The sequence below is a fragment of the Rana temporaria genome, chromosome 8 (assembly GCF_905171775.1).
Source record: "Rana temporaria chromosome 8, aRanTem1.1, whole genome shotgun sequence".
In the NCBI taxonomy this organism is placed as follows: domain Eukaryota; kingdom Metazoa; phylum Chordata; class Amphibia; order Anura; family Ranidae; genus Rana; species Rana temporaria.
Window position 1 is genome coordinate 163,824,099 of NC_053496.1, and position 24,876 is coordinate 163,848,974.

A 24,876-nucleotide genomic window follows, 5' to 3' on the forward strand; every position below is an offset into this window, starting at 1 on the left:
TTTCCACCCTGTGCAGCGCTGGCGCCGTAAGGCAAGTGCCCATGTTGCCTTGCGCTAACACCGGTCCTGGGTACGTAACTTTGTTGTAAGCATTCTGCATTTATTATTTATCTCTAGTCCCAAATATCTGCAGAAGGAAATTTTAGGTCAGATTGGTAGCCGTAGCTTTGATTTTTGTACTTTTTTTGAATGTCCCATTTTTATTGAATCTGATATCGTTTGTACTAATTTTATAACAACATTTAGTGCTGGGCATTCCAAGGAGACATTTCTTAGATGGCCAGTTAGGATGGAGTGTTGTTCTTTGGTTATGTCTGGTTATGTTTCTAACGGGACAGTTAGTTGACCGTTGGCTTATTTTTCTATATTACTGCAGCGGGTAAAGTGGTTGTAAACCCTTACTGGTTAGCACTTCCGCTTGGGAGCACTGGGGCTGTCGGTTCAAATCCCAACAATGGCACTACTTACACAGAGTTTGCATTTTCTCCCTGTCCCTGTGGGGGGATTCCTCTGGGAAATCTGGTTTCCTCCCACACTCCAAAGGCATGCTGGTAGGTTAATTGGCTCTGGTCTAAATATGCCCTAGAACGTGTATGTATGAATGTGAGTTAAGGACCTTAGATTGTAAGCTCCTTTAGGGCAGAGACTGATGTGAATGTAGAAAAAAAATATATATAGTGCTGTCAATCTATACAAGTCCCTGTAGTACCCAGTGAAGTGGCTGACCTCAACTTATGTAGTAGGATTTGTGTCATCTTAGTGTTTATCTGCGACTTTTTCTTTTATACAGCCTCCTAAAACGCACAGATCAAAGGCTATTTCTCAGATGCACTCACTTTGTGGGAACTGTCTGACTGTATTAGTGTCACTGGTGATGTCAATGTCGGTGACCAGTGCTAAAAATATGCATTGTCACTGTACTAATTAGGGTTGTCCCGATACCACTTTTTTAAGACCGAGTACAAGTACCGATACTTTTTTTCAAGTACTCGCCAATACCGATACTTTTTTTTAATCTCATGTGACAGCGGCACATGTGTCGGTAGTTTTTTTTTTTTTTTTAACAATTTTTTTTTATTTATAATGCTTCAGGAACCTCGTTACGCCGACTGCAGCCTAAGATATGCGTGGCATAAGGCTCTTATGCCCGCATATCTTAGGCTGCATTCTTGCGATGGCCGCTAGGTGGCGTTCCCGTTGTGCTCAGCGTATAGTATGCAAATTGCATACTAACGCTGATTCACAACGTTACGCGAGCCCTGCATACGCAGTTTACGTCGTTTGCGTACGGCGGTTTTCGCGTAAGGCTGCCCCTGCTATTAGCAGGGGCAGCCAATGTTGCGTATACCCGTCGTTCCCGCGTCGCAAAATTTGAACTTTACGTAGTTTGCGTAAGTGAATCGTGAATGGCGCTGGACAGCTTTCACGTTCACTTTGAAGCAAATGACGTCCTTGCGACGTCATTTGCCGCAATGCACGTCGGGAAAGTTTCCCGACGGAGCATGCGCTCTACGATCGGCGCGGGAACGCGCCTAATTTAAATGATTCCCGCCCCCTATGGGATCATTTAAATTGCGCGCACTTACGCCGGGCATTTTTCCCGGAGCGCCCACGCAATTTACGGAGCTACTGCTCCGTGAATCGCGGGTAGCGCAGAAAATTTGCGGGGGCGCAGGGCAAAAACTTTGCCCTGCGCCTCCGTAAAAAATGCGCAAATGTACCTGAATCTACCCCAGTGTGTTTTTTTTCTTATTTTTTTTTTATTTTCTACAATAATTCTTTTTATTCTTTTGTTTTTTTTATTCTTTATTTATTTTATTTATTTTTTCAGCCCTGTTGGGGGGCTTTGGTGAGATATCAGGGGTCTTAACAGACCTCTGACATCTTCCCTTTGAGACAGGGAAAGGGACTAGGGACACATGTTCCCCAGTCCCTTTCTCGGCAGCATCAGCTGCGCTGAAAATGAAAGGAGAGAAGACAGCGGCTTCTTTTCATTCGTAAACTGAAACATTGTAAACACAGGTATTTATCAGGGTATACCGCGCGCCGGCGTATAACGCGCACCCCACCCTTAGAAAGGTAGTTTAAGGAAAAAAAATAAACTTAAATTTTCTCTTATCGTCCATGGACGGACACAGCTCCTTAAGTCTTGACAAGTGGGTTATGTTCCCTGTTTACAGGAGAGGACTAGGCAGAAACATGTTAAATGGTTAAATACATGTTACATTAACAGAGTTGAACAGCCCCGCCCAGGGGGCGGTCCCTCCAGACATAACTCTCCTCACTGCAGCTTGCAGCCTCAGTTTCGTTCTGCCTAGCAAAGGAGATGGACGTATGGCTCCCTTTGGGCCCAGCGCCTTGAGGAGAAATTTTCTTTTATTTTCTTTTCTTTAAATTTTTCTTAAAGAATCTTCTTTCAAATGTCGGCTGAGAGACAGGCTGGATATTATAGATCCTTGTAGTCTTCTCAGTCCGACCAGCATGCGTGGACACACCTTTGCAAAGAGGCTTGGTCTGCCACGCCATACCTCATGACTCCTGAGGTGGCCGGTGAGCTTTGCTCCGAGGTCCACATATGACTGGGCTGTGGTGTTGTCTCACTCACAGTGGACCGGGCCGACAGCTACCTCCATTGCGGTTGTAGTTCTGTCAGGAATGCGTCAGCGAATGCTCGCTCTGAGGTAAGTACAGTCCCTCCCGCTTAGGTGGGTTGGTACGGCTGGGCATTCCCGGGGTTTGGGGGGCCTTTTCTCCTCCCTCCCCTGCTCCTTTCCCTCTGCTGCATTGCAAACATTTGCCGCTGTCGGGGGGGGGGGGGCTCCCTGAGGGGACTGTCTGGCCTGAGTTTTTCTGTGAGGTTTCTGTGTGTATTTTTTAATTTTTTTACACTTTTAAAAGCCTTAGAGGCTTTTGCTGTTTAAATGCTGCGTTTTGCCGCCATTCGGCCGGCTCTGGCGCCATTTTTGGGGTGGTTTTCAATTGCATTGAAAACTCCCATTGGCGGCCATTTTGCCGTAGCCGCGCTCCGAGGACGTTCGGCGGCCATCTTGGCTGACCCCTAGTGCTGAATCCTACGGTACACACAGGTCCCTCGGATGCCGCAGTCTCCTCACAGTATTTTTTCCTCCCCACACGCCGTGTGCTGTGGGCGGATGGCGCGCTGGGCAGTCTCCTCCTCGGTGAGTCCCCTGGGATACCCCCGACCAGCGCAGCGAAGGGTGAGTTGCCCTGCATAGGGCATTGGAGCTTCTGTAAATCAATGGCAATTTATACATACACACTATGTGTATGGGTTGCTCTATTGGAGTCAGTTTTTGGTCCTTCCCCACCTGGGATCCCACAGATGGTTTTTTACTGTTTGTCCTGGACACCTTGGTGCCAGGGTGGGGGACTGTGGACGGGCAGGGGTCAAAGGAGTGCCCTCCTCCCCCCCCCTCTTATCCCCTGGGGAATGCTCTGTCACAGATGGAGCCATGGACCAGATACCTGGGGGTGCAGGATAAGGCACTTAGAGGTGCGCTTCTCACTGCTGTACGGGACTCCCTGTAGCTGGATAGTGCAGCTGGGTTTCCGCTGAGGGCTCGGTCTTTTTTGGGATCACACAAATCAGACCGCTCTGTGTAGGTTTTCCTTCTGTGCCCTTTCTTGCTAATTTTTAAAAAAACGCGGAATGAGAAAAGCCACTGAGGGCTTTTGTAGTCCCTCACCGCCTGGCGGCTCGGTGCCCCTTGAGGGGAGCCTTTTAAGAGAGTGGGCTTCTCCTCCGGTGGTGGACCCTCCGGGCGTCATGTATAGGTGACCACCCCCCCCTATTGCGGGACACCCCCGCTTGTATGAATTTGACTGAGAAGATCCGAAGTTCTGACCCGTTCCATGTCTATCATGCTGGGGTCTGTCTTGCGGCCTATTGTGGCCACTACTCTGGATCCCAGTCGCTCACTGAGTGAGCATTTTGAACCATACAGTGGATAAATGCATTGGTGGTTCAGTGGTAGAATTCTCGCCTGCCACGGGGGAGGCCCGGGTTCGATTCCCGGACAATGCAATGAGTACTTTACTCTCTCCCGAAGTTGTTAGGCTAACGGACCTGCAGATCCAGGGCCCTGTATATGTCTGTGATGTTTCACTGGATGTCGCGCCCTTGATATCCAGGGCTTTGGTTTCTGAGATGGCGCCTTCTCTGGTTGGAATGCTGGTCTGCTGGCCAGGCCTCTAACATACGCCCTGACTGATTTACCCTTTTTGGGTGGGAGACCTTTGGGTCCTTGCTGGTTGACATTATCAAGGATGTCACTGGAGGGAAGAGCGCTCTCCTCCCTCAGGCTTCCAGGGGGAAGGGGCCCCCGCCGTGGGCCGGGTCCTTCTTTTTCCAAAGCGGTCTTTTTCCGTCAGTCAGGGGCCGCGGGCGAACCTCCTGGGCCGACAAGGGCTCAGCTGGGGGGCTGATCCGTCCCTGGGTGCGTAAGCCAATTGCGCTGGCACCCGAACCCGCCAATGTATGTAGCTTCCCCTGCCCGTCTCTGAAGTGGGGGGTCACCTTTGCTGTTAACAGCTCGGTGAACCTCCCTGCCCTCCGACAGTGGGTCTGTGAGGTGATATCTTCGGGGTACTAGATAGGGTCCCTTCCGATCCGCCGAATAGTTTTCTTCCCTCGTGTCTCCCTCTCCCGGCTCGGTCTGCCTTTGAGCAGTATGGGACTTGCTAAGCTGCGGTGTGATTTTATCTTTTCCGCAGGACTAGTGGTTTGAGGGACTCTATCTCGGTCCCAAGGATGGGCATGATCCATCCGATTTTGGGCTTCAAGGACCTAAAGGTCTTTGTGAATGATGGGTAGGTCCGCTCGGAATCCATTCGTTCAGTGGGGTAGCCACTTGCACTTCGGTGCAGAAGGTCATAGGTACGACCCACCATGGGGCTGCTACCTATATAGCTTTTAGCTGCGCTTCATCCGGGGGACTTTCTGGCGTCCTTGGACATAAGGACGCATACATGCTTGTTCAACTTTGCGCAAGTCATAGAGTTTTTCTGTGCCTCGCGATGGATATGCCCACGGTCAGTTGTGGGCCTTCCTTTTGAACTGGTGCCAGCAGCCCGGCTAGCTCAGTCGGTAGAGCATGAGACTCTTAATCTCAGGGTCGTGGGTCAGTGCCCCACGTTGGGCGCCACCAATGATTTTCACCAAGGAGTTTTGCACTTATCCTATCCTTGTTGGGACAGCGAGGCTTTGCTGTCGTGGCTACTTAGACGACTTCCTGACTCAGAGGTTGTGTCTGTGGTTTTTCGGACCCTCCGTGAATTCGGGTGGGTGTTAAACATTTGGAGTCTGCCCTGGTTCCGACTCAGTTTGGAGTGCCTACGACTCCCGGACTCCTCGGTGGCAAAGGTCTTTTTTCTCCCTGGAGAACTTGCAGACTCTTCAGTCGGTGGTGATTATTGACATCACGCAATTGGTCTCTCCGTTTGCAAGCAAATTCTAGGTCTGTGGATAGCCTCCTCCGAGGCGGTAGAGTATGCCTAGTTCCACACTCGTGTTTTTTTCCAGAGGGAAATGCTGTCGAATCTCTGGTCTCTGAATCATCAGATTCAGGTACGCCACCTAGTCAGTGTCTCTCTGAATTGGTGGCTGGGATCCCTGACTTTTCGGTCTGGGAGGTGGTTTCTTCCCTTCTGTGGAGATTACAACGGACGCCAACCTCTAGGGTTGTGAGGGCGTCTGGGGGGTCCGGTCGGCCCAGAGTCGCTGGACGTGAGTGGACCTACGACCACACAGGCCTATATGCGCCCAATCTCGGTAACTGCCCAAGCTCGGGCCTGGTTAGCACCTGGGTGGGAGTCCGCCTGGAAATACCAGGTGCCGTAGACCTTGTCTACCGTTACTTGCCCTAGTACTATGGGCGGTACTATAAGAGGCTATGCCTCTCCTCATGGTCGAGGGGGTTGCAAGGTCGTCCGATCTTGATTCAACCTAACAACGCCACGCCGGTGGCTTCGGGCTACCATCAGGTATGCCGGCAGGCGGGCTACTGGAGTCGCCTGATGTTGAATCAGGACAACTGGTCTTGGTACATGGAGTCAACTCCCTGGCAGGAGGTGAGCCTCGCAGGGCATGGATCTCCTAGCCACTCGTCTCAGCCACAGGGGTATCAAGGTTAGTGGCCAGATCTAGCGATCTGGTACAGACGTGCAAGTTGCGCTGGTGGCCCTGTGGGGTCTGTCTCGGCGACTTTTATGCCTTTCCCCATTGTAGTGGCTTCCCCACAGAGTGGAGGCTGAGGAATCCCGACGATTTTAATAGCTTCAGATCCTGGGTGCGCCAATTTCGGCCGCCTGGTAGCGGAGGTACCCTGGCGGTAGCCAGGGCAGGAGGTCCTCCTGTCTCGAGGTCCCATACTTCCTCCTGTTGTACAGTCACTGACTTGCTCAACAGGGCTATTGGAAGCCAGACTTTAAGGGACCGGGGTCTGTCCGACCCGGTCACCTCAACAATGCTGAGGGCACGGTAGTCTTCTTCCGGTGAACCTACCGTCGTGTCTGGCGGACCTACATCTCTGGGTGCAAAGAGATGGAGTGACGTCCACGGACGTACTCGGGGTCCATCGGCCTGCTGTTTTTACAGCTTGGTGGATCAAAAAATTAGCTTAGAGCACCGTTTGGGCAGATTTCAGCCTTGGCTGTGTTCTTTCAGTGGCCTTTCTGCGGCCGTTCCCTGGTGGGTACCTTTTTTTGTGGAGGGGGCTTATCCTATACCTTACCCCCCCCTTGGCCCATCTTTTCCCCCATGAGTTTTGACTCTGGCGCTCTCGGTTCTTCAGGAATCTTCCTTTTGGAAACATCGGAGAGATTTTCTCTTGACACTATCTCAGAAGTGGCCCCTTTAAGTGGCTTTTACCTCTGTTAGAGGGGTTTCTGAGTTGGCGCTCTTGTCTTGCAAGCCGCCATGTTTGATCCTTCATAGCCTTAGGTGGTGGTGCGTCCGCGACCTACCCTTCTTCCGAAGGTGGTTTCGGCTTTTTCGCCAGAATAAGGACATTGTTTCTCACATCTTTCTGTCCTCGGCCGCCGCATCCTACGGAGGTTGCCTTTCATACTTTAGGCGGGGTACGCACTTTGCGGGTATACTAGCCTGCTACTGCTCAGTTTCGGAAGATCTGACTCTTTAGTGTCGGTGTCTGTCAGTCCCCTTTTGTGGACCAATCTCGTTGCCCACCATTTCTCGGTGGATCAGGTAGGCTGTCATACAGGCCTGTGTTCTTAAGGGGCGGGCCCCCCTTTTCCGGTCCGACAACATGCGTCGGTCTCAGGTGTGCGAGGCGGCGACTTGGTCGTCCGTTCACAGCCTTTCCAGAATTTACATGGTTGCTGTGAGTGCATCTTCTGATGCTTTTTTTCGCCCGCTAGTGTTTGCAGGCGGCCGTTTGAAGTTGCATCTCCTCCGTTTGAGGAGCTCTGCTTGTTTTGGGGTGAAGTTAAAATTGGTTTTACTGATATATTTCCCACCCCTCGTTTTTTGACACTGCTTGGGGACGTCCCACTTGTCAAGACTTAAGGAGCTGTGTCCGTCCATGGACGATAAGAGAAAATAGGATTTTTTGTACTCACCGTAAAATCCTTTTCTCTGACGTCCATGGACGGACACAGCTCCCACCCCTCCTTTTTAGGTTTGTACTGCTTGTTACGAACTGAGGCTGCAAGCTGCAGTGAGGAGGGTTATGTCTGGAGGGACTGCCCCCTGGGCGGGGCTGTTCAACTCTGTTAATGTAACATGTATTTAACCATTTAACATGTTTCTGCCTAGTCCTCTCCTGTAAACAGGGAACATAACCCACTTGTCAAGACTTAAGGAGCTGTGTCCGCCCATGGACGTCAGAGAAAAGGATTTTACCGTGAGTACAAAAAATCCTATTTTTGCCCTGCGTCCATCGGCGGCCTTGTCAGTCTGCGGCCTTGCGCGGGGTCCGTCCAGCCTTGTGGGTGTTCGTCTGCGGCCTTGTGCGGGGTCCGTCCAGCCTTGTGGGTGTCCGTCTGCAGCCTTGTGCGGGGTCCGTCCAGCCTTGTGGGTGTCCGTCTGCGGCCTTGTGCGGGGTCCGTCCAGCCTTGTGGGTGTCCGTCTGCGGCTTTGGAGGTGTCCGTCTATGAGTCCATCCGCAACTTGCCCGGGGTTGCAGCAGTGTTTGTTTTTGGATTTGGTGCCGAGAGGAGCCTCATTTCCTGTGTGTTCGGCTCCTCTCGCATGGCTGTGGGCGGAGCCGAGCCTAGCCGAGTGCGCAGTACTCTAGGCTGTGGTGGGCGGAGCCGAGCGTGGCCGAGCCTAGCCGAGTGCGCAGTACACTCGGCTCGGCTCTAGGCTCAGAGACAGCGAGGATCGGCGTATATCGCGCACCCACGATTTTCCCCTGATTTTAAAGGGAAAAAAGTGCGCGGTATACGCCGATAAATACGGTAGTTAACAATGTCTACAGAAAACCACTATTCGGCCTATCAACATATCAGGAGGAAACATCTCTGCTCCAGCCTGTCTCTGGAGACCCGGTTACGTCCCTATTGGAAGCTGCCATCTTGCCTCTTGCACAGAGAAGCAAAGCCAGCTTGTGGATCTCGGAGAACACATCAGAGACATTTCTATAGTTCTGGTGACAGATTTCTGCAGAGAGCAGTGACGCACGTGACCGAGTCTGAACGGTGGTTAGAGATGGAGATCAGGGTTAAGCTTCTTACTTGGCAACGAGTCAAGATTGGCTTATAGTAACAGTGCTGTTTAGTCTGCTTAGGCTGAATGGAAGAGAACATTTTAATGGAACAGACCTGAAGTTATGGTTTTTATTGCTTGTTGGGTGGAAAGGTTCACGTTAAAGGTATTCTCCATAACAATCCAATCCTCGGTGCTCTTTAGGTTCTCTTTTATTAGAAACGACATGCTTATTTTGGACTGACAATTGACATCAGAAAGACAAAGACGTGACTGTTTGGTACAATTGCTCATTGTAGTTGATCCTTCTCCTTGATGTTCCCTCCCCTAGAAAATGATCATAATTATTGTGGTGGTAATTATCCTGCTAGCAATTGTGGCGCTGATCATCGGCTTATCCGTGGGACTGAAAAAGTGAGACTGGCACCCGGCTGTGCTGGGAATACGCACGTGTAAGTAGTAAAACTATTTAACAGACAAAATACTTATTCATTACTAGAGCTCCAAGAATTAAATGTTTAATGTAGGTAAATTGAATAACTGAAGTAAAAAAAAATATTGAATACATTATATTGTCTAAAGTTTTGGGACGCCTGCCTTTACACGCACATGAACTTTAATGGCATCCCAGTCTTAGGGCCAGATTCTCGTAGTTTGGCGTGTTTTTGTGCGGGCGTAACGTATCCTATTTACGTTACGCCTCCGCAACTTAGACGGGCAAGTGCTGTATTCTCAAAGCACTTGCTCCGTAAGTTGCGGCGGCGTAGCGTAAATAGGCCGGCGTAAGCCAGCCTAATTCAAATTTGGAACAGGGGGGCGTGTTTTATGTAAATAACTTGTGACCCGACGTGATTGACGTTTTTCACGAACGGCGCATGCGCCGTCCGTGGAATATCCCAGTGTGCATTGCTCCGAAGTACGCCGCAAGGACGTATTGGTTTAGACGTGAACGTAAATGACGTCCAGCCCCATTCACGGACGACTTACGCAAACGACGTAAAATATTCAAAATTCGACGCGAGAACGACGTCCATACTTAACATTGGTACGCTGCATGTACACCTCATATAGCAGGGGTAACTTTACTTCGGGAAAAGCCTAACGTAAACGGCGTATCTGTACTGCGTCGGCCGGGCGTACGTTCGTGAATTCGCGTATCTAGCTGATTTACATATTTCTAGGCGTAAATCAGCGTACACGCCCCTAGCGGCCAGCGTAAATATGCAGTTAAGATCCAACGGCGTAACAGACTTACGCCGGTCAGGTCTAATAGAAATCTATGCATAACTGATTCTAAGAATCAGGCGCATAGATACGACCGCCCAGACTCAGAGATACGACGGCGTATCTGGAGATACGCCGTTGTATCTCCTTTGAGAATCTGGGCCTTAGTCCGTAGGGTTCAATATTGTGTTGGTCCACCCTTTGCAGCTATAACAGCTTCAACTCTTTTGGGAAAGCTGCCCACAAGGTTTAGGAGTGTGTCTATGGGAATGTTTGACCATTCTTCCAGAAGCGCATTTGTGAAGTCAGGTACTGATGTAGACGAGTAGGTCTGGCTCACAGTCTCCACTCTAATTCATTCCAAAAGTGTTCTATCCAGTTGAGGTCAGTGTTCTGTTTGTAGAACACTGTCAGTGTTCCCGCTCCATAAACTTCAGATACCATATTTCTTTGATCCTAAATGTATTAGAACGAGCCAGGTGAAAACTACAGATTGATAAAACAAACATTAATCAGTACAATATTGCATTTAATAGAGAAACAATGCTCTATAACACAGAATGAGATGACAAGATCTCACTTTTTAAGGGGTGATGGCGAGAGATTGAAGAAACGGCCTTGCTGTGGTTTCTTAAAATGGTGTCTGTCTCACTTCCTCTACAGAATCTCCCAGAATGCTCTAGTTCCTAACAACACTTAAAGTGGAGGTTCACCCTATAAAAAATTTCTAACACTAAATCCAGCCCAGTCCTGCATATAAAATGACACTGACCTTTTTTTTTTCTTTGCCGTAGATAGCGTTAAGTCGTGGAATTCACTGCGGCTTCCGGGTAGGGAATCCCGCAGGAGTGGGCGTTCCTATTGTCATGCCAATTGATTGACATGCTAAATGACAGCGCGTCACGACTTCCCGCAGGAAGGTCGGCTCAGCTCTATTCGGCGCCTGCGCACCGGCGCCGAATAGAGCCGAGCCGACCCGAGCTTCTTTCAGGAATGCCGGACTCAACCCCGACGGGTTTTACTTCCTCTTTTGCTCTGTGTTAACCCTACAAATGAAAAGCATAATGGGCTAGTATGTATGCATTATGTTTAAACTTCGCCCATCCATCTTCACCCCGCTCTGTGACTGGCTGGAGCCACGTGATGTCACTCCCGTCACGGCGCACACTGGGGAAGAAATTGCATTGAGGTCCATTTTTTTTCACAGTGCATGCGCCAATGACGACATTGGTGCACTTGAAGTGAAATATCTTGTAAACGGCAAACGTTTTGGAGATATTTCCACTATCTATAGGTAAGCCTTATTATAGACTTACCTATAGATAAAAGTAAGACAAAAGGGTTTACAACCACTTTAACCTTTAGTTACAGGACTTTATGTGCATTGGCCATCCGTGACCAGTCCCCAGGATGTATGTAAAAACTCCGTGACCAGTCCCCATTGTACAGTGTCTTGAAAAAGTATTCATACCCCTTGAAATTTTCCACATTTTGTAAATGTATTTTATCGTGATTTTATGTGATAGACTGGTCACTTACAAAGAAATAAAGGGCCAGATCAGACACTGAGGTTTTGCATATATGCTGGAGATTGAGTATATAAATCTAATGGGCATCATCTTGAGAAACACTAAAAAATAAGGCATATATGCTCAATATCAGTCACTGAGGGTTAATGTATACACACAGGGAGGGGTCTGGATACAGAGTTAATGCATAGATGCTGGGGACTGGTCACCGAGGGAGAAGGGGTAAATGCAAATAAACATTGGGTGTGAAGAATGGCTAGTGAGCTGTGTGTGCTCAAGGGGTCATTTCACTGTCAGTATGGATCAGGGTAAGACAGTCGGTTGTATGCAGGCCCGTCGCTACAGGACAGGCAAAACAAACAATTGCTTGGGGCCCCGAGCTGGCCTGGGGCCCCCAACTTTCCCTTCCCAGGCTTGTAGCGTGGCCAAGCTCCTCTTCCTTCCACCTGGAGTCCTGTCAGTCCGGCCGGGTACCGCGCGTGGTACAGGAGATTCAGTTTCCTGTTACCGGCCGGACTGACAGGAAGTGCACACTGAGTGCTCACTTCCTTTCAGTCCAGCCGGGAACACAGGAAACTGAATCTCCTGTACCACACAGTGCCCGGGCCGGGTACCATCTGATAGGGGACTAGGGAAGAGGCAGGGGGTAGAGGAGCTCGGCCACGCTTCAGCGGCAGCCTTCAGGGAAGAAGGGGAGGTAAGAATAGAAAAAAAAATTGTGTATCGTTAACGTAGGCTTTGCATGCGGGGAGGGGGTGCTTGGGGGGGCCCCCATTTTGCTTGGGGGCCCCAAATTCCTTCAAACGGCCCTGGTTGTATGCTGGGGGGAGAGAGGGGTGATCTTACTAATTAAGAATGCTCCGTTGAGTTGACTCTCCCAATGAGAAAGTAAGGTTATTTTGTGATTGACATTGGCTATAACCGTCTTCTAACCAATCCCTTTATCTGTTCTCCAGCATAACACTCCATCCATGATGCCTTATCCAGATCCCATCTACCTCCTCCAGCCCTCTCCTGTACTGTTGCCCAACTTTTCCTGTAAAAGAACTGGAACTCTGGTCCTGCATTCTCTTCCTGACTGTGTGCACTACCTACCTACTCCTCAACACAATTCTGTTACAATGTTAAAGGCACAAGAAGGGACGAGACTAATGTGTGCTATTTTTTTTTTTTTTTTTTAAAGATTTTTAAATGTATATAATATGAAGAAGACGACTTATATTTGTAGAATAATCTCGAGTACGAGAATCTAAACCTCCACCAAAACAGAACCTGGACTCCAACTCATCCCCGTTCCTTACCAGACCTGTCCAGCCACATGCTTAGGTGGGACTCTTTCTTCTGAGCGGCTCTTTAAAAAATTATATATATATTGTGCCAAATAAGGACAAATGGGAGGTATAAATAACTTTTTAAGGTTTAATAAGCAGGCAACATGGATGTTATTGTAAAAAGGGTGGTAACAAATAGTAGTCAACAAAATGCCAAAGGTTTTACTAAATGGGAAGACAACTGCTTATGTCATGGGCAACTGGCCTTCCTTTACTGTTGGTGTTGATCATATTGTGCCTTTCTTTTGGTCAGTTTTCCGGCGCAGGTTAAAAAAAAAATGAATCTGGTTGCTATGAGCAATTTGGGCAGCTCTTATTTTGTACACCCAATTGATTTTTCTGTTTTACTTCTGCCGTTATTCTTTGACCAAGAACACAAGGGACCTCGTTTTTAATAAATTCTATAAAGAAGGCTTGCCATTGTGCATAGTGGTCAAATTCCTGCTGACGTATCTTAGATTCAGGTTAGATAATGAAAATGATCTTTCTGGTTGATTGTAGCAACACCCATCCTTTTTCCCTTTTAGACTTTCTGTATAATACCATAACCAACATTTTTGTCAGTTAACCACTTAAGACCCGGACCTTTATGCAAGTAAAGTTTTTGCGATTCGGCACTGCGTCACTTTAATTGACAATTGCACGGTCTCCCGGGGGGTTACCTTGTGGGCACGCTCCCGAGTCCAGCATTTTGCGTCCATAGACAGGAGTGCCGGACTCGGCCCCACCCCCCGGCGCCCGCATCATCAGATTTGATTGACAGCAGTGGGAGCCAATGACTGCGCTGCTATCAATCTATCCAATTAAGAGCTGAGAACCCCCGGGCAGAGGAAGAGCGTGTCTCCGCCGGGTGAAATTCCAGGGCTCGGGTAAGAAAACATCTGGCAGTGACCAGACCCCGGTTTTATCCACCTTAATGCATAGGATGCATTAAAGCGGAGTTTCGCCAAATTTTTGGTTTTTAAAAGTCAGCAGATACAAATACAGCAGCTGCTCCCAAACAAAATTTTCGTCCTTTTTTTTTTCTCATAAATAGAGCTTTCTTTTGGTGGTATTTGATCACCTCTGCGGTTTTTATTTTTTGCCCTTTAAACAAAAATAGAGCAACAATTTTGAAATAAAATCAATATTTTTTTACTTTTTGCTATAATAAATATCCCCCAAAAATTTATAAAAAAAAAAAATTTTTCCCCTCAGTTTAGGCCGATACGTATTCTTCTATTTTTGGTAAAAAGAATCGCAATAAGCGTTTATCGATTGGTTTTGTGCAAAATTTATAGCGTTTACAAAATAGGGGATAGTTTTATTGCATTTTTATTTTTTACTACTAATGGCGGCGATCAGCGTTTTTTTTTTTTTTTTTTTCGTGACTGCTACATTATGGCGGACACATCGGACAATTTTGACACATTTTTGGGACCATTGTCATGTTCACAGCAAAAAAATGCTATAAAAATGCATTGTTTACTGTGAAAATGACAATTTCAGTTTGGGAGTTAACCACTAGGGGGCGCTGAAGGGGTTGAGTGTGACCTCATATGTGTTTCTAACTGTAGGGGGGCAGGGCTGACGTGTGACGTCATTGATCGCCTTTCCCTATATCGGGGAACAGACGATCAATGACAGCGCCACTGTGAAGAACGGGGAAGCTGTGTTTGCACACCTCTCCCCGTTCTTCGGCTCCGGGGACTGATCGCAGGACTCCGGTGGCGATCGCGGCCGCGGAGCTGAAGAACCGGGTCGCGGGCGCGCAACCTACGTCTAGGCACTTAAAGAGGACGTACAGGTACGTGGATGTGCCCAGTCGTGCCATTCTGCCGACGTATATGTGCAGGAGGCGGTCCTTGCATTGGGTAGAGAAGGGTTGGAACCCATGTCTGCCTTTTAGTGCTGTCTATATCCCTACTGTCAATAATAATCGCCCTCTTTTCTTTTTTTTTTTTGCTCTGATGACTATTTTTTCCAACAAATGGAAATTTTCCATTGGGGACACTTGTTCCGTTGACAGCTGTCTAAGGTCTGATTACCACCTATGCAGGTTGCAGTTTGCATTTTTTCAATACACGCCTTTGATCCATTGAAGTCTAAGGAACCAAAAGCCAGAAAGAAGTCCCTGGTACTTTCAATAAAATGCACAGATGGGAACTACTTCCATAGGAGACCATGTTAAATGGACTGTAGTGTGTTTCTGCAAAACTGAAACATACTAAAAAAATGCATAGGTGTGAACCAGACCTTATGCCCCGTACACACGATCGGAATTTCCGATGGCCTAAAATCCAATGGAATTTTTTGTCGGGATTCCATTCAAGCTGTCTTGCATACATGCTGGCAGACCAAATTCCGACCGGCCAAAACGCAGTGACGTAAAAGACTACGACGAGCCGACAAAAATTAAGTTCAATGCTTCCGAGCATGCGTCAAATTTGATTCTGAGCATGCGTGTTTTTTTTCTCCGTCGGAGCTGTACATTTCCTATCGGGTTTTAAAAAAAAAATAAAACATGTTCTATTTCTAAACGCCGACAGAAAAAAGTCCGATGGGGCCCAGACACGATCGGAATTTCCGATGAAAAAAGTACATCTGACTTTTTTCATCGGAAATTCCGATCGCGTGTACGCGACATTAGAGGGGGTTTTTGGGAAACTTTTGGCAGGAATTTATCCTTCTTGCAAAATCTCTGGTGCAGGACATCCAGGGGAAATCTTTCCAACAGACACCAAAAAAAGGGGTTATTTTCATATCCTACTCTATCGAAAACGTATGCTTGCTTATGCTTTAAGGTAGGGTTGTCCCGATCCCGATACCAGTATCGGTATCGGGACCGATACCGAGTATTTGCGGGAGTACTTGTACTCCGGCAAATACCCCCGATGCCTAAATAGAATACTTGCCCGCCGCCGCCGTCGTATATCGCAAAGCTGCCGCCGCTGCTGCGTTAATCACCACGCGGGGAACATTAGAGTCAGCTTTCGTTTGAATAGCTGTTTTCCCTGCCGCGCATAGACACTCCCCCTTGCTCAGGATTGGACGGATCTGTCCAATCGCGAGCAAGGGGGAGTGTCTCTATACACAGTGCGGCAGGGAAAACAGCTTATTCAAACGAAAGCTGACTGTAATGTTCCCCGCGCGGTGATTAACACGGCGGCGGCATCATTTAGGTACGGGGGACATGGCTGCAATATGTTTGGGGACATGGCTGCAATATGTTTGGGGACATGGCTGCGTATATGGGGGACATGGCTGCGTATATGGGGGACATGGCTGCAATATGTTTGGGGACATGGCTGCAATATGTTTGGGGACATGGCTGCAATATGTTTGGGGACATGGCTGCAATATGTTTGGGGACATGGCTGCATATGTTTGGGGACATGGCTGCAATATGTTTGGGGACATGGCTGCAATATGTTTGGGGACATGGCTGCATATGTTTGGGGACATGGCTGCATATGTTTGGGGACATGGCTGCCATATGTGGGGGACATGGCTGCAATATGTTTAGGGACATGGCTGCAATATGTGGGGGACATGTCTGCAATATGTGGGGGACATGGCTGCAATATGTTTGGGGACATGGCTGCAATATGTTTGGGGACATGGCTGCAATATGTTTGGGGACATGGCTGCAATATGTTTGGGGACATGGCTGCAATATGTTTGGGGACATGGCTGCAATATGTTTGGGGACATGGCTGCAATATGTTTGGGGACATGGCTGCAATATGTTTGGGGACATGGCTGCAATATGTTTGGGGACATGGCTGCAATATGTTTGGGGACATGGCTGCATATGTTTGGGGACATGGCTGCATATGTGGGGGGACATGGCTGCATTTGGGGACACATTTAAAAAAAAGTATCGGTGAGTACATAAAAAAAAAGTATCGGTACTTGTACTCAGTCTTAAAAAAGTGGTATCGGGACAACCCTACTTTAAGGTACATTTAGCCAAATGTAATATTTGTAGTGCAGCTGCAGTTATAGTTAGAAAACATTAATAGCTCATTGATTTTTTTTATATTTTTTCTTGGTTGCCTGATACTTCCCTTGTATATTTTGTCTTGGTTGCCTGATACTTCCCTTGTAGTGCCTTTTTTATATTTTTTCTTGGTTGCCTGATACTTCCCTTGAAGTGCCTTTTCGCTAAGGAAATCTGGTGATAGATTTTACGTGCCCCGGAAACCTAAAAATCCATACCTGCTGTTGGCTATTGCTGTTGATGTACAGCAGTACATTACTAGTTGGAAAAACCTCCCCGCATATCCTGGTGTGAGAACTTTTACATGCATAAGTAGGGTGGTTGTTGCGTCATACTGGTCCAACCTGTATTTGAAGTTTGACTTGTGTGTTTATTTTCATGGCCAACATTGTGAATATCTCTGTTTTTTCTCGCAGGTCAAAAGGGGAAATGGACTAGATTAACTGGTTTTCTTTATGTGAAACTCCCAGTCATTTTAAAGGCATGGTTAGCTGTCGGAAAACACATTATTGACATTTTTGTGCTGAAGAATTCTTGGTTAGGCTTTGCATTAGATCACTCTTGTTACATACCGGTAGTTATCTAGGTTGTGAAAAAAAAAAAACAAACACAAGTCCATCTAATTCAACCAACAGAAAAAAAAAATAGGAATCTGTATATGGAGGTTTCCTATCCCTACAGTTGATCCAGAAGAGGGCACAACAAATCCCAAGACGGCAAAAGCCAATGGGGTGGATTTACTAAAATTGGAGAATGCAAAATCTGGTGCAGCTTCTAACTTCAGCTTGTTCGCTTCCAGTTTTTTTGTCAAAGCTTAAGTGTTTTGGTTTCTACGCAGGGCCGCACCAGATTTTGCACTCTCCAGTTTTAGTAAATTAACCACAATGGCCCGGATTCACAAAGACTTACGCCGACGTATCTTATGATACGCCGCGTAAGTCCACGAATGCGCCGTCGTATCTATGCACTTCCATTGATTTACGCGTCGAATATGTAAATGACCTAGATACGCCGATTCACGAACGTACTTGCGCCTGTCGCAGTAAGCTACGCCGTTTACGTAAGGCGTACGTCCGGCGTAAAGTTAAACCATCAAAAAGTTGGTCTAAGTCATGTAGGGTATGGACGTCGGATTTTACGTAGTTTACTTAAGTCGTACGTGAATGGGGCTGGGCGTAGGTTACGTTCACGTCGTAGGCATTGAGCTGGCGTATCTTAGGGAGTAAATTCGACGTGATTCTGAGCATGCATGCGCCGTTCGTTCGGCGCTTCATTTACATGGGGTCATGATTCATTTTAATACAACACGCCCACTACCTGCCTACTTTGAATTAGGCGGCCCATTTACGCTACGCCGCAGTAACTTACGGAGCAAGTTCTTTGTGAATACTGGCCTTGCCTCTTTATGTTACGTCGGCGTAGCGCATATGAGATGCGCTACGCCGGCCAAAAGATCCGCCCTCTACGTGAATCCGGCTAAATATGTCCAGCAGGAGAGAAATTAATCCTTTCCTGATCCCGAGAAGGCAATCTGATCTTCCCTTGATCAACTACCCCTTGGTGGAATCACCAGGTTGATCTTGTAAACTTGGCCTTATTCAGCCTTGTAGGTTTTTTATCTACTGTAGACAACTACCTGGACTCCATTGTTGGAAATGTGATCTAGGAGATGATTGGAAAGGTTATAGCTACATAGGAAGTGTCATTAACCTATTGATGTTCAAACTCTGGAAGTACGATTCACAGAGGAGCTGCTTTCTGTTTTTTTTTTTAATCTACAGGGGAATAAAAAAAGAAGGGAATGTTTTATATGGCTTCTCTGTACATGCTCTTTTGTACATTTTGTTAATAGTGTAATATAAAATAACCCAAAGCTAATGAAGGACCCCCCCCCCCCCCCCTTTCCTTGCTTGACTTTTTAAGAGATACATGAATTGACCTAAACTGGCTTACAATAAAATGTTAACTTGGCGCTTTGTCATGTCTTGATGGGATGGAATATAGAGCAATAATAGGGCCAAAATACTTATAATGGAGAAAATGCTTTCTCCAGGTAAACTTCGGTTTATAATCTCCTTCAGCAGAGACCCAAGCTTTTGGTCTATTATGACTATCACTGGAGGGAGCATGGAGTAACTTTTCAATAGAAAAAAATAAGTATTTTAGTTCTTCTTTTGCTCTTTACTTATCCACCTCTGCAAAGACACTCATAGCTTGGCTACCATTTTAGTGTAGTTCTGCTTTAAAATGGATTCCTGCCTTTAGACTGGACCTCAATGACACCCATCTGCTGACTGGATGGGCTTCTTGCTCCAAATTCCTGTTGTTGGCTCTTCCTGGAGCTTTTCTGTTAATTTATTTTCTATGGATTTGCAAGGTCGGGCTGCGGCTGTTTCTACTGCATTCACTTTCTGAAGGTAATTAATTTTGCAGTAAAGATATTTGCACTCATTACAAGGGAGACCCCTACTGATCAGCTGGTGGAGAGCATTTGGGTAGATTTCCTGTTTCCCTAGCCGGATAGATATTCTCTTTAAGTATGATAAGGGCAATGCTAGGTTGATCATTCTGTATCAAAATATATTACAGGACAACCATGAAAATGAGCACAACATCCAGGAAAACAAATAGCATATTGGAGAATATAATTGATCACGTTTATACAGGGTGGGCCATTTATATGGATACACCAAAAACAAAAGTTGGATTCAAAATGGCCGACTTCAAAATGGCCGCCATGGTCACCACCCATCTTGAAAAGTTTCCCTCCTTACATATTCTAATGTGCCACAAACAGGAAGTTAATATCACCAATCATTCCCATTTTATTAAGGTGGATCCATATAAATGGCCCACCCGGGTGGATCCATATAAATGGCCCACCCTGTATATTACAGGACAACCATGAAAATGATCACAACATCCAGGAAAACAAATAGCATATTGGAGAATATAATTGATCAGGTTTATATTTTAAAATTTCCGGTAATTTCAATGTGTGCCTTTGAATCGTCTACATTTTTAAGTGTTAACCTAGAGCATTTTCTACAGCCTTGCTGTGCTGGATAGATCGGAAGCAATGAAAGTGTCTTAAAAAAAAATTGATTTCTTTGAGAAAATGCTGCTTCAGCTTAATTGAGTGCCGTTAAAGAGCCCAAAGCCATGCGATGTGGTCACATCGATTTTGAAGGACCAGAGTTCAGATTAGCTGATCATCCACCTTCAACATGGATCACATGCCTAAATGTCTAGGCAAGTTTTTTTTTAACCTTTTTACCCCAGGGGAATCCTTAAAATGATTTCGGTATGGGTTCCCTGAGACTTTGAAAATTAATTAATCTGGGGTCAATGGGGGAAAATGCCTCATATATTGGTAGTCATTCGGAAGAAAAATACCCTTGCAGTGATGGGCAGATTGCCAGTCTTGCAGGTCGTTAAAAAGATGTTTGGAATACTGCTGGCTTTGCCAAGTTGTGTTATCCCTGGAACTATGCATGTACCATCAGATGGGCGGTTAATCATCCACAGCTCAAGGAACCTCTGGAGGAACCCAAGGGTTCCAAAGACCTGGCCGAGAATGGCTGGTCTAGGCTTAGGCACGTTACCTGGCAAGCACTAGAGAGGGAAGATTCTGTTACACTATTTATTCAGCCCAGAAAGACTATTAAAGTGGAGGTTCCCCCTAAAAAAATTCTAACACTACATTGAGCTGACTGATTACACTGCGGGTATGCTGGTGTTTTTTTTTTTTTTTTTTTTTTCCGTACATACCTCGTTATCGTCGTTTCATCCCTCGGCTTCCGGGTATGATTCTTTCGAGTCTGGGCGTTCCTAGTTGATTGACGTTCCTCCGACCGGCGCATACTGCGCGTCACGACTTTCCGACAGAAGCCGAACGTCATTGCGCAGGCGCCGTATAGAGTCGGCTCTATACAGCGCCTGCGCAGCGACGATCTGCTTCTTTCGGAAAGTCGTGACGTCAAGTATGCGTCGGTTGGAGGAACATCAATCAACTAGGAACGCCCAGACCCGAAAGAATCATACCCGGAAGCTGAGGGATGAAACGGCGATAACGAGGTATGTACGGAAAAAAAAAAAAAACACCAGCATACCCGCAGTGTAATCAGTCAGCTCAATGTAGTGTTAGAATTTTTTTTTAGGGGGAACCTCCACTTTAATGTTTGAGCTTAGGTCAACTTTAATTTTGGTTAAAGTTGCCCTAATAATTTAAAGTTTCCATTCTGGATGTATCTGTGAAGTAAAAAACTAAATGTCTTCAGTTCCAGGAATGGGATCTCTATAAAGGAATTTATATTCCTTTTTCCCTCCCACTAGGCCCTGACAAAGGTGTGACTCTTTTGCATTTTGGAGAATTTAATATGGTGTGACACCATAATTTTCATGAGTGGCTCCCTGGGTCAGAATTGGGAACTCGAGTGAGATGACTAACATTGGGATGGGGCACGCTAGCATGTAAGGCTGCATTCACACCTCCGCGACAAGTAACGCCGCGTACACGGCGTATTTTGCCGCGATTCGTGTAACTTCTTTTTTTTTTTTTTTTAACAAATCTTTTCCATTTCTTTCTATGGCCGAATGCCAATGCCGCCTGAAAAAAAGGGTCCGGGACTTGTTTTCAGGCGGCAGGCGTACGGCGTCTATGAGATGTGAACCATCTCATAGACAGCAATGGGAATTCTCCCCTCCAGCGGCACGAGCGTCCGGCGTTTTGTCGCCAAGGTGTGAATGGAGCCTTAATGAGCTTGCCATCAACGACCCAGCACTGCAATATGAATTTGATACTGGCCTTTTCTATTATGTAGGTATTTGTTTCAAACTTGCAGAATGATGAAATGATCAACTTTAGCCATGCCCTAATCATACAGGACTCCCACAATCCCCCCCCCCCCTTTTTTTTTTTTTTTTAACCAAAAACCTATTTTATTACTCTCTGAAACGCCCCCTCTTTTCTGGCTTTTGGCACGCTGCAGAAGAAGATAATGATCCTGATCTGCTGTATAATCCTTGTAATTATCATAGCATCTACGATCGGAGGAATCTTTGCCTAAGGTAAGAACGTTATACCACACGTGGGTGAGAATAAAAAAAACTGGGAACTGTATCGATTGGTCATATATTTATGTGAAAGAATGTACATATTAATTTATCTTTTATTGCAATGATTTACGCACACATAGAATAAACTATTTTTAAATGTGTAGTTCTTTTTGAGAGAATATTTTGTTTTTATTACATGAACTGGAGACCTTTTTAAGGGCATTTATTCACCAAAACCCATTGTATGGTGAACGGAAGTGAGTTAATAAACCTTCCATCTTCTCCAAGAGGAAATTATCACTATGCAGATCAATACACTGCCTAAGCTTGAATTGTTGCTGAATGGCCAAATTGGCCTGGTCTTCTGTAAACATGTCCCCCTAGTATCTGAAAGATGACAACCGAGGCTATAGTGAATTTCCAAAGATTTGTGAACACTGGACCATCACATCTACAGTATATAAGCCTAAATCTCTATAGAACATACCCTCTATATAAAGCCTGAGTACCCACTCTCCTGAACCATACCATGCCACATGCCCCGAAACATGGGGAAAGTACCTTGTTAGTGGGTACTCCTGGCAGAGCACCTGTTTCGCTATGTTGATGAGGACAATGGGCTTTTTCCCCGAAAACCTAGTCTGGTGGTTGTGGAGGGCTATTTGGAACCTGGAAGCCCTCTTTAATAACAAAGATACAGTTTCCCCCCCACCACTCGTGTGAACGAGTAAGGGGTACATGGTATTTACTCGTTTTTTTAACAGAATCATTACATGATTCTGTCTGTCTACCTTGCAGACATTAATTTTAGGCAAAAAATATTTTTCCTTTACAACTCCTTTAAGGCTGGGTTTACGCTATTTCAAATTCCCCGAATTCAATTTGCATTAGCAGGTGATTGTGAATGGCTCTCTATGGAGTCGGTTCACATATCTCTGATGCGGCTCTGGAGCTAATTTGTACCAGAGTCCTGTGCGTCTCTTGGCCTGTTTCAGGTCAGAATTAAGCCCAAAATTTGGGATGAAGTCAGACCTGAAACGGTGAACCAGGACGCACAGGACCCCTGCTGTGAGCCACATCGGTATTCGGGGTGAACTGAGCCTCAAGGGTTTATTAACCCCAACATTTCCTATTCCTGATGTGCCTGCTGTACCATGTACTTGTATGAGAAAGTCTCCTGTTCTCTTTGTATTGCTTCCTTTATGTGAAATCCCTGGTGTTCTGCTAGTCCCTCTGTTTTCCTATTAAAAACTACCTGTGCTGGGAACTTGGGAGGAGAGTAGGCGAACACCCCCTACACAGCTATTCACAGGGAAGATCAGTGTGCTGTTGCTTTTCCTCCTACTAGCTTGTATGCAGCTGAGAACAGAGGGAATGTGATCACTTATAAAAGTGTGTGGGGGGGGTATTCGTTTTTTTTTTCAACCTAGTATGATGAATGAAACAAAAATGAAGAGCTCAGGAGAAACTGCTGTACGAACTATGAAATTTTGGCACATCAATCTCCCCCGCTGAGCTATTGTGTTCTGACGAGCCAAATGTCCGACGGTTTCTCCTGAACTGGCCAATGCCACCCGATATATGGCCCATATGTACTAGGCTCTACTCTATACAGGGTTAAAGCAGAACTAAATGGCAAATCTTTTTTCATTTTGAATTAACACCAGTACAGAATAATACAGAGCAGCAGGGAGAGTGAGTATAAGTGGGTGGGAGGATAGACGTTCAACAGAATCTGTCATTTTAGCCTGATTTTGTTCCCTCTATCTGAAGCTTCAACTACTTCTCTAACCTCCAATTAATGAAAATTCCGTTGGACCACCTCTGGTGCCAATCGCTTTCTCATTGGTTTATGGGACAGAGGAGTGGTATGGCAGCAAGCTTTCAGTCACAGCCAGGGCCGGCCTTAGGTGTTCAGGCGCCCTGTGCAAGCTAATCCTGTGGCACCCCCCCCATCTTCACCCCTTGCCCCCTGGTCACCTAAACATACGCAAAGAGGACCCCTTTACATTACACAGCACCCTGCATCACTGGACCACTTTACATTACACAGCACCCTGCATCACTGGACCCCTTTACATTACACAGCACCCTGCACCACTGGACCCCTTTACATTACGCATCTCTGGACCCCCTGCATGTTACACAGACCCCCTTCAGTGCAGACCCCCCTTCAGTGTATCCACCCCTTCAATGCAGATCCCCCCATTCAGAGTAGCCCCCCGTTGCTGGTCTGACACCCCCCAGTGCTTGGTACGCCCCCAAACCCCCCTAGTATGCCTCTGGATGGCCGCACGGTGCCCATGGCGCCCTGTGCGGCCGCACAGCTCGCACACCCCAAAGGCCGGCCCTGGTCACAGCTAATGCCTAAACCTTAGATCCTATGATCTCTAGCATAAGTTGAACCGTTTCATAATTAAGGTATTGCTGGGTACCCTTGAAGAAACCTCTACCAAGAGAACCAAATGAAAATGCTGGATTGGTAATCCAACGGCATCAATACTTTGAGTCATTCCCCTGGAGTAAAGAGGCATCCAATGAATTCACAAAGCTGTCAAGATTCCTGATCTAATAATACAAAAAGTGTCAGAATGGTTCAAAAGGAATGGGCAATTATTTCCAGAAACACAACAATGGCAGCCCATTTGTTTCTCTTGTTTTCTTGAAAATTAGTTGGGTGCGACAGATAACTCTTAATATTGAGTACCAGTATTTGCAGGGCAAAGTAACAGGTTTACTTAATTTCGCAGCTTCCCAGTAGCATATTCTTACCTACCTTTTCACCATCTGGAATTGCAGTTGGAGATTAAACAAGGCTGACTTCCAGCACCACCTAACAGCGCTGGGCCAACCACCATATACCACCGCTGTCACATTAGTAGGCATGTGCATTTTGTTTCGTTCCGCATCGAAATTCGGAAGAATTTTTCATTATTCGGACATTCGAATGCATACGAATTCCCGAATTGCAATATTAACGAATTTACCGAATCCGAACGAACGTTTTCGATTCCGAATCGAAAACCCGCGGACGAAATTCGATCAGAATTAGAAAAAAAATGTTAT

General features: G+C 46.5%; 1 protein-coding gene and 2 non-coding genes across 7 annotated transcripts in view; all 3 read left to right on the top strand.

The window, feature by feature from the left end:
* The window catches only part of STX3 (syntaxin 3), a 119,871-nt gene that overhangs the window by 94,114 nt on the left and 881 nt on the right, over positions 1–24,876 (top strand). For 2 of the 5 annotated variants that reach the window (XM_040321080.1, XM_040321078.1), the window contains one exon: positions 21,744–21,973. In XM_040321080.1, the coding sequence (XP_040177014.1) occupies positions 21,744–21,821 (78 nt within the window). In that variant the 3' untranslated portion in view covers positions 21,822–21,973. Of the gene's footprint in view, positions 1–9,017; positions 9,139–12,395; positions 13,105–21,743; positions 21,974–24,876 lie in introns of those variants that run through there. The other 3 variants (XM_040321076.1, XM_040321077.1, XM_040321079.1) reach the window with 3 other exon arrangements.
* Positions 3,975–4,045, top strand: TRNAG-GCC. Its single transcript has one exon. It is a non-coding gene; the product is annotated as a tRNA-Gly (tRNA).
* Positions 5,090–5,162, top strand: TRNAK-CUU. The gene has a single exon. It is a non-coding gene; the product is annotated as a tRNA-Lys (tRNA).